At 43.6% G+C, this 13073-nt stretch overlaps 1 protein-coding gene across 1 annotated transcript in view; it reads right to left on the reverse strand.

Moving 5' to 3' along the window:
• CA13 (carbonic anhydrase 13) overlaps nucleotides 1-2044 on the reverse strand; it is a 40005-nt gene extending 37961 nt beyond the window's left edge. Inside the window, exon 1 of the mRNA XM_043484014.1 lies at nucleotides 1927-2044. Within this exon, the coding sequence (XP_043339949.1) occupies nucleotides 1927-1963 (37 nt within the window). The 5' untranslated portion in view covers nucleotides 1964-2044. The remainder of the gene's footprint in view (nucleotides 1-1926) is intronic.
• Between the last annotated feature and the right edge of the window lie 11029 nt (nucleotides 2045-13073).

The following is a 13073-nucleotide window of genomic DNA, read 5'->3' on the forward strand; positions in this document are numbered from 1 at the left end:
AATTTGGTCTCTTTTTCTATCTGCTTGTTTGCTTTTGAAGCTTAATTTATCTACAACACTATGTTAGTACCTAGTGCATAACATAGTGATTTGATATTTTTATACACTTCAAGATGATCCCCGTAAGTCTAATCACCACCTCTCAGCACACAGAAACATTACATAATGTTTTACCACATTCCCCACGCTGTACATTTCATCCTCATGAATCATTTATTTTGTAACTGGAAGTCTGTACCTCTTAATCTCCCTCACATATTTCTAAGATGGATTTTTAAAACTTCAGATGCACTTCACTGGAACCAATATTTTCTAACCTATTAAAGAGTAATCAATATTCATTGACTGAAAATACCCTTTTCCTTCCTAATCATAGCAAGGGCACTGTTAATATCTAGAAACTACTAAATAGGGAAGATCCCCTGAAGTAGGAAATGGCAACCCACTCCAGTATTCTTTCCTGGAAAATCCCATGGACAGAAGAGCCTGGTGGGCTAGAGTCTGTGCAGTTGCAAAGAGTTGGACATGACTGAGTATGCAGCCACACAAGTATTAAATAACAACAACAAAAATTATTCCGGCAAAGAGGGAAATTAAAAGAAATTTCAATTTTCCCAAACAAATTGAAGATTGGCAAAATGTAAGATTACAATTGTAGTGTCACTCAAAGAGAAATCCACCTTTTAAATAATACTTTTCACTATTAAAACTCTTTCACTTGCTGCTATTTTTCAACTGGCAAGTTTATCATACTCTCAAAAATGCTACAATTAGAAATGAAGCTCTTCTGTTTCTTTGTGAAAGTAAGCTTTCTATAAAACTAACTGTACAATATTGCTCAATAATATGCATGTTGATCCAAAGAAAGTATTATTACTATTATTATTCACAGATCTAATGCTGACAGTAAGACTTTCTTGGTGTCACTTTGCACATATTGGCTATTTGAAATAATCAGTTTAATGTAAAAAATAAGAAAAAATAGTTTACTTTTGATAACTTAGACTATACAAGAAGAAAACTATACATATTATTACTGTTGCTCTCATCAGTAAACATGTTTTGACCAACGCGTTAAAATTCAATGATCCCTTGCTAACCCCCAGTCTCTGCAAGAATGACTGTGGAAGGAGAAAGAAAAAGCGTGAGAAGTAGCTTAAAATATAACTTCATTTCTCAAAAAGAACCTAAAATCTTGCTAAAATCAGCAGTTTCAGGCAACCAACTGCAAGTTGCTGGGGGAACATTTAATAGTAACAGCTATTAAGAAACTTTTGGTGCATTGGTTGCCGGGAAGACAACTTAAATCTCAGTGTTACGATTCACGTCAATATATTGTCAGATATTGTCCATGATTTGCCTCCCCTAAATGAATAACTAGATTAAAGGACTAAAACAGCAAGCTTGTGCTCAATTCATAGAAGTCTGCCGTCAGATCTGTGACTCGCGAGCCTTTGACGGGTCACTGGTTACCACAGCTCTTGGCTCGTCAAACGCCACGGAGCGGACGCTTCTGAAGGTGGGGGGCCAAGGTATGTGGACCGGGGTCACCCCCAGCGCGGGCCGCGTCTGCACTGCGCTCAGCTGCCCCATCGGCCCCCGGCTCTATCCGCGGCTGCACGGCGCTCAGCCGCCCGCGGTGCCCCCCGCCGTCCGCGTCTGCGCGGCGCCCAGCCCCTCGCGGTGACCCCCGCCGTCCGCGTCTGCACGGCGCTCAGCTGCCCCATCGGCCCCCGGCTCTATCCGCGTCTGCACGGCGCCCAGCCCCTCGCGGTGCCCCGCGCCGTCCGCGTCCGCGCGGCGCTCAGCCCCCCGCGGTCCCGCGCTCGGCTCCGCGGAGCGCAGCTGTCTCTAAGAAGGACCCCAGAAGCCCCCCGGCGCGCGGACCCCCGCGCCCCGCCCCACCCCGGCCCGCGGGGCTCTCACCGTCGCGCTCGCCGTAGCCCCAGCTGAACCCCGACATGGCCCGTCTTGGCGGAGGCAGCGGCGGGCGGCCCGGCTCCAGGCCCCGCGGCCCCGCCCGCCCTCCTCCGCCCGGCCCTCCTCCGCCCGCCCCGGGGCCGTGTCGGGGTTCAGCTGGGGGCGCCCTGGAGCCGCGGCCGGGCGAGGCGCGCGGGGCCCGTCCGGTCGGTTCGATCCAGGGCGAGAGATTGTGCTCGGCGGCGAGGCGGCGGCTGCAGACGGAGAGACGGAGGGGAGGGGGAAGGCTGCCCAGGGGGCTGCTTCTGAGCAGGGGTCCTGCTGGAGGGGAAAGGCTGCCCCACTGCCCCAGGGCCGTCGGGGACCGGGGAACCCCCCGGGCTGTTTAATGCAGTTTCATTTAATGTTTAAATGCAGTGTAGTTTATGAACAGATTTATGCAAAGAGCTTCTTAATTGGCATGAACCAGTGAAGTTTCTCAGTTGTGTCCAACTCTTTGCGACCCCATGGACTGTAGCCCGCCAGGCTCCCCCGTCCAGGGAATTCTCCAGGCCAGAAAACTGGAGTGGGTAGCCTTCCCTTCTCCAGGGGATCTTCCAGACCGAGGGATCGAACCCAGGTCTCCTGCACTGCGAGCTGACGCTTTACCATCTGAGCCACCAGGGAAGCCCCTAATTGGCATTACCCTTTGCATAAACCCTGACAGCTCAGTTGGTAAAGAATCCGCCTGCAATGCAGGAAAGACAGGTTCGATTCCTGGGTCAGGAAGATCCGCTGGAGAAGGGAAAGGCTACCCACTCCAGTATTCTTGGAATTCCCCTGTGGCTCAGCTGGTAAAGGATCCGCCTGTACTGAGGGAGATCTGGGCTCGATCCCTGGGTGGGGAAGATCCCCTGGAGAAGGGAAAGGCTACCCACTCCAGAATTCTGGCCTGGAGAGTTCCATGGACTGTGTAGTCTATGGGGTCACAAAGAGTCAGACACGACTGAGCGACTTTCACTCACTCCCTTGTGTAAAAGACTGAAAGAATGACTATTTGAAAATCTTTCATTTTCTCTTGCCATCCAAGTGGCTGCTGCATAATGTGGTAATTGCAAGTCCCTGGAGGTCCGGCTTTAGGTAATCGCTCATTGTTCAGGAACCACTAAGGATCAATCGAACTGTTCTTCTTTGGACTTGATGTAAACGCTGTATAGTCAGCCAGTAGCTCTTTCTGCTTGTAAAAATCTTAATGAGGTTAGAATGCAACAGAATAGAAGCGAATGCAATTAAATACAATAAACAATGCTTCTTTCGCACCTAGGAGAAGGCCAAGGCTTTCATATTCCATAGTCTATGGCATAACTGGATTCATTTATGCCAATAATATAATAGGAACCAAACTTTTAAGAATAAGGTCTAATTGATATTCACTTTTCACCACAGAAGACAATATTCACATATATATTTATTTACACATATATGGGTACATATAGGGACTTCCATGGTGGTTTAGATGGTAAAGCGTCTGCCTACAATGCAGGAGACCCAGGTTTAATCCCTGGGTCAGGAAGATCTCCTGGAGAAGGAAATGGCAACCCACTCCAGTGTTCTTGTCTGGAAAATCCCATGGACGGAGGAGTCCATGGGGTTGCAAGAAGTGGGACATGACTGAGCGACTTCACTTTCACTTTTCACTTTCACAGGGCTTCCCAGGTGGTACTAGTGGTAAAGAACCCGCCTGCCAGTGCAGAAGATGTAAGAGATGTGGATTCAGTCCCTGGGTCGGGAAGATCCCCTGGAGGAGGGGGTGACAACCCACTCCAGTCTTCTTGCCTGGAGAATCCAATGGACAGAGGAGCCTGGTGGGCTACAGTCCATAGGGTCGCACAGAGTCGGACCCAACTGAAGTGACTTAGCATGCATACACGGGTGTATATAAGATATAAAAGTATTTATAACATAGACATGTGTAAGATACATGTAAGTATCGTAAACTTATTTAAGAATGTCGTCTTGAAAAGTTAAGTCTGGGTTACTTAGCTAAGTGCCCTAAGTCTGCACTAAGTCTGTAGATATAGTTGGGGATGTATTATGAATGCTGTGAAGGAGATTGTGAAAGCTCAGAACTCCATAAACCACCTTCTCATGGTGTCCTTGTCTCAGATCAACTGCCTCATATTTTATAAACTCAAGGAGCCTCTCTGTGAGGAGCTTGGTGTCCCCATTTCCAGCAACTCAGATGACTTAGCACTGCAAGGTTAATGATGGTGTGGTCAGTTCCTAGTGCTCAGGAATAATCCTTGGACGAATGGATAAATGAATGAATGGACGAAAATTGTTAAAGAAGTTCCACTTGGTGGGCTTCAAATCCTTCCCAAATTGTTCATTTCACTGCTTAGGTTCACAGTGTCCTCTGGTTTGAATTTATTGTGTACTCTCTCCAGTCTTCCAAAAGAGCAAGCGAACTATTGGAATCAGACTACCATTTACAGAAACCGGTTAGATAATCCGTAGAGCATCCACACAATTAGCTACTGTCAATATTTGAAAAGGATGAAGAAGATCTCCATAAACAGAGACAGGGTGAGCCCTGGGACAGATCCAGTGGGGGGTGGGGGGGAAGAAGAGGGAAAAAAAGCAAAGGTGCAAAAGAATGTATGTAGTATGCTACATTTTCTTATTTTTAAAAAAGGTACATATGCACAATGGAATATTACTCAGCCATTAAAAAGAATACATTTGAATCAGTTCTAATGAGGTGGATGAACTGGAGCTTATTATACAGAGTGAAGTAAGCCAGAAAGGAAAACACCAATACAGTATACTAACACGTATATATGGAATTTAGAAAGACGGTAACAATGACCCTACATTCAAGACAGCAAAAGAGTCACAGATGTAAGGAACAGACTTTTGGACTCTGTGAGAGAGGGCGAGGGTGGGATGATCTGAGAAAATAGCACTAACATGTATATTATCATATGTGAAATAGATCGCCAGTCCAGGTTCGATGCATGAGACAGGGCGCTCAGGGCTGGTGCACTGGGATGACCCTGAGGGATGGGGTGGGGAGGGAGGTGGGAGGGGGTTCAGGATGGGAGCACATGTACACCCATGGCTGATTCATGTCAATGTATGGCAGAAACCACCACAATATTGTAAAGTAATTAGCCTCCAATTGAAATAAATAAATTTATAAAAAAATAAAAGAGACAAGTAAAAATTTCAGACCATCTGGTTTAGTTGGGTAATTATACTGAAATGAAGTGACGAAAAAGAGTACGTCAAGGAGCACGTTGATCTTTCTGTCGACTCTTTGTAGGTTGAGGTTGTGCGTGGTACTGGCCGTGTCTTGCCACGCTGTCAGCCTTAGATTTGTGTGGGGTGACACTGCTGTTTATGGACCGATCTAAAAGAAAAGTACTATCAGCAGAACTTCCGGGTGAGGACACGTTACATGTAAATGACAGTTGGCCTGCCTTTTGTCATTAAAAAATATCAGTGGTTGCTTCCTGATTGCACCTTCAAGCCTTCTCTTCATTCTGGATCACTATCAAGTGGGAAAATAAGGGGCTTATTACACTCATAAGCTCATACCTTGGTTATCTGTAGCTTCAGTTCAATTCAGTTCAGTTCAGTCGCTCAGTTGTGTCCAGCTCTTTGCGACCCCATGGACTGCAGCATGCAGTCCTTCCTGTCCGTCACCAACTCCCGGAGTTTACTCAAACCCATGTCCATTGAGTCGGTGATGCTATCCAACCATTTCATCTGTAGCTTAGGGAACAGTGTTCTCACAACCATCTCCTGGATGATAGATGGCAGATCTTCTAAAGTTTTTAGCTTTAACTACTTTACCAACTGAGCTATCAGGGCTTCTACGGGTCGGGAAGATCCCCTGGAGAAGGGATAGGCTACCCACTCCAGTATTCTTGGGCTTTCCTGGTGCTCAGCTGGTAAAGAATCTGCCTGCAACGCGGGAGACCTGGGTTTGATCCCTGCATTGGGAAGATCCCCTGGAGAAGGGAAAGGCTACCCACTCCAGTATTCTGGCCTGGAGAATTCTGTGGACTGTATAGTCCATGGGGTCGCAAAGAGTTGGACCCAACTGAGTGACTTACACTTTAACACAAACATATATAAAACTAATATATTCTCCTTCTTTAGTAAGTGATACTAAAATAATCATGGGCTTCCCAGGTGGCTCAATGTTATAGAATCCACCTGCCAATGCAGGAGACTCAGGAGACATGGGTTCAGTCCCTGGGTCAGGAAGATTCCCTGGAGAAGGAAGTGGCAACTTGCTCCAGTATTCTTGCCTGGGAAATTCCATGGGCTGAGGAACCGGGTGAGCTACAGTCCATGGGGTTGCAAAGAGTCCTACAGGACCAAGCGACTGAGCATGCAAGCACACATACATATTTGCAGATTTTCTCAAAAAAAAAAAAAAGGATAAAGCACAAATTACCAAAAATGGTTCCCTATAGCAGATGGCTGAGGACGGGGTGTAGGTATAAGGATGAGAGTGTGATTCTTAGAACATCTTTTTAACTTTCTCGTCGTAAGTGTTTTATATTTTCAGAAAAATTAAAGATAAAAAATAAAACCTAAAATTGAATTTTGGCAGAAACTAATGAACTTAACTGTATATTAATGTGATAATGTAACCACACAGATATGTTTTGAATAGAGTATTCTGGTTGTATATCCTTAGTAGAATATACTACATATTAAGAAGAACAACAAAACAGTCTTGAACTTCACTGCCAGATTTAATTTTGATAATACTGTTAGTGTTGTGATTGAGAAACCATTTTTGCATATACTTCTTAGGTTAAGAAAGACCAATGAGTAAATATATTGTTTTACACATTGACTTTCATTCTGGCTTATACAATATGAAATGCAAAAGCTAAGATGAACACTGTGGTACTGGATTTGAATATTCTGTTCACTGATGCTGAAAGCAATAATACCCCAATGCCAGTGAAGCTAAGAAAACAAACTTTATAGCTCATCGTTTATGGACCTCTTGTAAGGCTCAATGCCTGATTTTATATTTGCAACTTTGCATTCCTCTTTTTAAAAAAGATAGGTTCCAAAATTATTGGGTTGGCCAAAAGGTTCATTCACTTTTTTTCGCAAGATGGCTGTAGTAGCCCTTAGTTGTTTTAACTTCATTTTTAGCACTTCCCATAGTACCATTTAGTTACCTTTAACTTCATTTGAAACAATTTTGTAAGTTGTATTGTGTCAATATACATTTTAAAAATTATCAAAATTGGTGAATGTTTGTGTAGCCATTAATATTTAAGATGGAAGAAAAAAGTAACATTTTCAGCATATTATGCTTCATTATTTCAAGAAAGATGAAAATGCAGCCGAAATTTTTAAGAAAGATTTCTGCAGTGTATGGAGAAGGTGCTGTGACTGATCAAACATGTCAAAAGTGGTTTGTGAAGTTTCATGCTGGAGATTTCTCACTGGTGGGTCAGATAGTCCTGTTGAAGTTGATAGCGATCAAAATCAGACATTAATTGAGAACAATCAATGTTATGCAATGCAGGAGATAGCCAGCATACTCAAAATATCCAAATCAAGTGTTGAATATCATTTGCACCAGCTTGGTTATACTTATAGCTTTGATGTTTGCATTCCACATAAATTAAGCAGAAAAAAACCTTCTTGATTCCTATTTCTCTATGCAAACATAAAGAAAACATTCCATTTTTATGGATTAAAGATATAAATGTAAGACTGGAAACTATAAAACTCTTAGAGGAAAACATAGGCAGAACACTCTCTGACATAAATCACAGCAAGATCCTCTATGACCCACCTCCCAGAGTAATGGAAATAAAAGCAAAAATAAACAAATGGGACCTAATTAAACTTAAAAGCTTTTGCACAACGAAGGAAACTATAAGCAAGGTGAAAAGGCAGCCTTCAGAATGGGAGAGAATTATAGCAGATGAAACAATTGACAAAGAATTAATCTCCAAAATATACAAGCAACTCCTGCAGCTCAATGCCAGAAAAATAAATGATCCAGTCAAAAAATGGGCCAAAGAAGTAAACAGACATTTCTCCAAAGAAGACATACAGATGGCTAACAAACACATGAAAAGATGCTCAACATCACTCATTATCAGTTCAGTTCAGTTCAGTCGCTTAGTGGTGTCTGACTCTGAGACTCCATGAGCTGCAGCATGCCAGGCCTGCCTGTCCATCACCAACTCCCGGAGTTTACTCAAACTCATGTGCCTTGAGTCGGTGATGCCATCCAACCATCTCATCCTCTGTCATCCCCTTCTCCTCCTGCCCTCAATCTTTCCAGGATCAGGGTCTTTTCAAATGAGTCAGCTCTTCATATCAGAGAAATGCAAATCAAAACCACAATAAGGTACCATCTCACGCCGGTCAGAATGACTGTCATCAAAAAGTCTACAAACAATAAATGCTGGAGAGGGTGCAGAGAAAAGGGAACCCTCTTACACTGTTGGTGGAAATGCAAACTAGTACAGCCACTATGGAGAACAGTGTGGAGATTCCTTAAAAAACTGGAAATAGAACTGCCATGTGACCCAGCAATCCCACTGCTGGGCATACACACTGAGGAAACCAGAACTGAAAGAGACACATGCACCCCAATGTTCACTGCAGCACTGTTTATAATAGCCAGGACATGGAAGCAACCTAGATGTCCATTGGCAGATGAATGGATAAGAAAGCTGTGGTACATATACACCATGGAATATTACTCAGCTATAAAAGAGCATATTTGAGTCAGTTCTAATGAGGTGGGTGAAACTTGAGCCCATTATACAGAGTGAAATAAGTCAGAAAGAAAAACACCAATAAGCTATATTAACACATATATACGGAATTTAGAAAGATGGTAACGACCCTATATTCGAGACAGCAAAAGAGACACAGATGTAAAGAACAGGCTTTGGACTCTGGGAGAAGCCTAGGGTGGGATGATTTGAGAGAATAGCATTGAAACATGTATATTACCATCTGTGAAATAGATGACCAGTCTAATTTTGATGCACGAGACAGGGCGCTCAGGGCTGGAGCACTGGGACGACCCTGAGGGATGGGATGGGGAGGGAGGTGGGAGGGGGGCTCAGGATGGGGACACATGTACACCCGTGGCTGATTCATGTCAATGTATGGCAAAAACCACCACAGTATTCTAAAGTAATTAGCCTCCAATTAAAATAAATTAATTTTAAAAATAAATTTAAAAATTATATGACAAAAGAAAGAAAACATTCCATTTTTAAAACAAATTGTGATGGGTGATGAAAAGTGGAAACTGTACAATAATGTGAAAAGGAAGAGATTGTGGAGCAATCTAAATGAACCACCACCAACCACGAAGAAGGTGATGTGTGTATAGTGGGATTGGAAGGGAGTCTTCTATTATAAGCTCTTCCCAGAAAACCAAATGATTAATTCCAACAAGTACTGCTCCCAATTAGACCAACTGAAAGCTGCTCTCAATGGAAAGTGTCTGGAATTAGTTAACAGAGAAAGCATAATCCTCCATCAGGATAATGCAAGACCCCATGTTTCTTTGATGACCAGCTTGGCTGGGAAGTTCTGATTCATCTGCCATACCCACCAGACACTGTACCTTCAGATGTCCATTTATTTCAGTCTTTGCAAAATTCTTTTAATGAAAAAATGTCAGTTCCCTGGAAGACTGCAGAAGGCACCCAGCACAGCTGTTTGCTCAGAAAGATAAGTTTTGGGAAGATGGAATTATGAAGTTGCCTGAAAAATGACAGAAGGTCATGGAACAAAATGGTGAATACATTGTTCAATAAAGTTCTTGGTGAAAATGAAAAATGTGTCTTTCATTTTGACTTTAAAAAAAGGAAGGAAATTTTTGGCCAACTCAGTATATTCGCTTCAGACTCCGCAAAGCGGCGCCTCCCTCTTGCTGTGGAGCACCTGGCACCCAGACTTTGATTTCTGAACGCCCTTGCCCTTTACAAGGAGTCAGAGCCCCTTGGAGAAGTGGCTACTTTCAGAAACGGAACAAGGAAAGATCAAGGTGAGCCTAGAACATATTTTTTAAGCCAGAAACCTAGAAAGTGCTAAAAAACTGAGTCAAGACAATGAGACAAGCCACAGAACTGGAGAAAAGGCTTTCAAAGGGCTGCTGTCCAAGATAGACACAATACTCATAAAACTTAACAGGAAGAAAATCACTTGATTTTTTAAATGTGCTAAAGAGCTTAACAGGCACCTCACCGAAGAAGATATACAGATGGCATACAGGCTAAGTCACTTCTCACGTCTGACTCTTCACGAGCCTATGGACTCTAGCCCTGCAGGGTCCTCTGTCCATGGGATTCTCTAGGCAAGAATACTGGAGAGGTTTGCCAGGCCCTCCTCCAGGGGCTCTTCCGGACCAGGGATCGGACCCACATCTATTACTTGTCCTGCATTGGCAGGTGGGTTCTTTACCACTAGCGCCACCTGGGAAGTCCTATATGGATGGCAAATAAGCACATAAAAGATGCTGATCATACGTCATCATACGTCATCATATGTCATCAAGGAAATGCAGATTAAAAAGAGAGATACCACCTGTTAGAATTGGTGAAAACCCAGAACACTGACAAGACCAAACGCTGGCAACAACGCGGAGCAAAATGAGCTCTCATTCGCTGCTAGTGGGGATGCAAAATGGTACCGCCATTTGAGAAGACAGTTTGGCCGTTTCTTACAAAGCTAAGCATGCTCTTACTGTGCAATCCAGCTGTTACACTACTTGTTTGGGATTTACCCAAATGAGTGGCAACGTGTGTCTTCACAGAAGGCTACACATGGATGTTTATAGCAGCTTGATTTATAATTACCAAGACTTGGAAGCAACTAAGATGCCCTTCAGTAGGTGACTAGATAATATTATTTAGGAGTAAGAAGAAATAAGTTATCATCATGAAAAGACACAGAGGTTCCTGAATTGCATATTGCTAAGTGAAAGAGGCCAATCTGAAACGTCTACATGATGTATGATTCCGACTATATGACCTTCTGAAAATGAAAAAACTATGGAGACAGTAAAAAGGTCAATGGTTGCCGAAGGGGCGCCAAGATGAACAGGCAGAGCACAGACGATTTTCAGGGCAGTGAAACCGCCTGAAACAGTGCAATATCCATACAGGACCACGACCAGCGAAACACTGTGTGATACTACTATGATGAACACATGTTACTATAAACTTGCTCAAATCCACAGAACGTAAAACACCAAGAATGAGTCCTAATGTAAGCCAAGGTCGTTAGGTGATTACGATGTGTCAAGGTAGGCTCATCAAAGACACCCTCTGGTGGGAGACCGTTGAAAATGTTTGAGGTTATCCACGTGTAGGGGTAAAGGGTGTTTGAAAACTCTCTGCACCTTCCTCTTAATTTTGCTGTGAACCTAAAACTGCCACCCCAAAATAAACCATTAAAAACTGGACCCATAAAAAAACAAATGGGGTCATGTAAAACACATACACCCCCCCCCGCCCCCTGCCGTGTGAGCTAGCTTACAGGAGGTCCCACTGCCAAATTTGGGACAATTTGGCCATCAGAAAGAAAAATGATACTAATACATTAAACCTCTCTTTCAAATGTCTAGCGGTCCATAGTGGTACAGAACGAGAGAGAATGAGAGAACGTGAACTTCCTTATGAGAGAATAGCAACTCATACAGATGAAATGATAGAATTTTAAGCAACCATTTTTGCAAGGCCAACAATATGCCTATTTCAGGCAAGGATCAGCTGCTGCTGCTGCTGCTGCTAAGTCACTTCAGTCGTGTCCGACTCTGTACGACCCCATAGATGGCAGCCCACCAGGCTCCCCCGTCCCTGGGATTCTCCAGGCAAGAACACTGGAGTGGGCTGCCATTTCCTTCTCCAAGCACGCATGCATGCTAAGTCACTTCAGTCATGTCGGACTCTGTGCGACCCCATGGACAGCAGCCCGCCAGGCTCCTCTGTCCACGGGATTCTCCAGGCAAGAATACTGGAGTGGGTTGCCATTTGCAATGTTCAGTAGTGGGTGCTAAAACTTCTGGGTGGAAGATTTCATTATTGGTGAATAAGATATTCACACTATCTAGGATTAAGAGACAGAAGGTACATATCAACAAAACGCAATGTGTAAATGCTTAAAAAAAAACAACCCATAGTGTGTGACCTCAGTTACATTGCAGATTGGAGGGGGAAATCTGTAACAGATGCTTTGGGGACAGCTAGAGAAATATAAGCACAGATGCTGTGTAATACTATTGAAATGACGTTAATTTTCATAGGTGTGATGGTGGTACTGGGAACACTTTAGGAAGTGAATGTTAAAGCTCTAAGGCTGAACTACCTGATGCCGGCAACTGACTCTCAGTCAATAACTGACATTAGCTGAGGGATGTTTGGATGCTAATGATGCCATTCTTGCAATTTTTCTGTGGGTTTTAGCTTTCCAAAAGAATCTGTGGGGACAAAAACCTACTTCCTCAAAGCAATGAATCTGTTAACTTGCTAAGTAATTTATAACTCTGTGTGGATTTTCATTAACAAGAAGCCTCTGTCTCTGAGATCAAGTAAAGTGAGGTTAGCACTAGCCAGAGAACCCAGAAATCCTGACCAAGGACATGGTCATGCCCTCCACTTTACCCTTGAATGAGTTAATCCAATACAAGCTTCCTTTGCAGAAAAGCACGCTTAAATCACCTCTCCTCATTGAATCAGATACTATACATACGTGAGGCACTCCTACATAAGTTACCACCCTAGCCATGCAAATATTTAATTAAACATAGCATATTAAAGAAATATCAAAGTATGAATTAAAATTCTTTTGTTAGGGTACACACACAGACCCTTCCTCTGAGATACACATTCTTCTCCAGGGGTTCTTTTTAGAAAGTCTAAATGTCAACTGAAGTGGCTATCTTCATCTGACTTTTGGTGGTGGTTTAGTCGATAAGTCATGTCTGACTCTTGCGACCCCATGGGCTATAGTCTGCCAGGTTCCTCTGTCCATGGGATTCTGCAGACAAGAATACTGGAGTGGGTTGCCATGCCTTCCTCCAGGGGATCTTCCCGACCCAGGGATCGAACCCAGGTCTCCTTACCCACCAGGAAACTGACCTGAGCAAGGTTCCT

This window comes from Cervus canadensis, chromosome 12 (genome assembly GCF_019320065.1).
Source record: "Cervus canadensis isolate Bull #8, Minnesota chromosome 12, ASM1932006v1, whole genome shotgun sequence".
In the NCBI taxonomy this organism is placed as follows: Eukaryota; Metazoa; Chordata; class Mammalia; order Artiodactyla; family Cervidae; genus Cervus; species Cervus canadensis.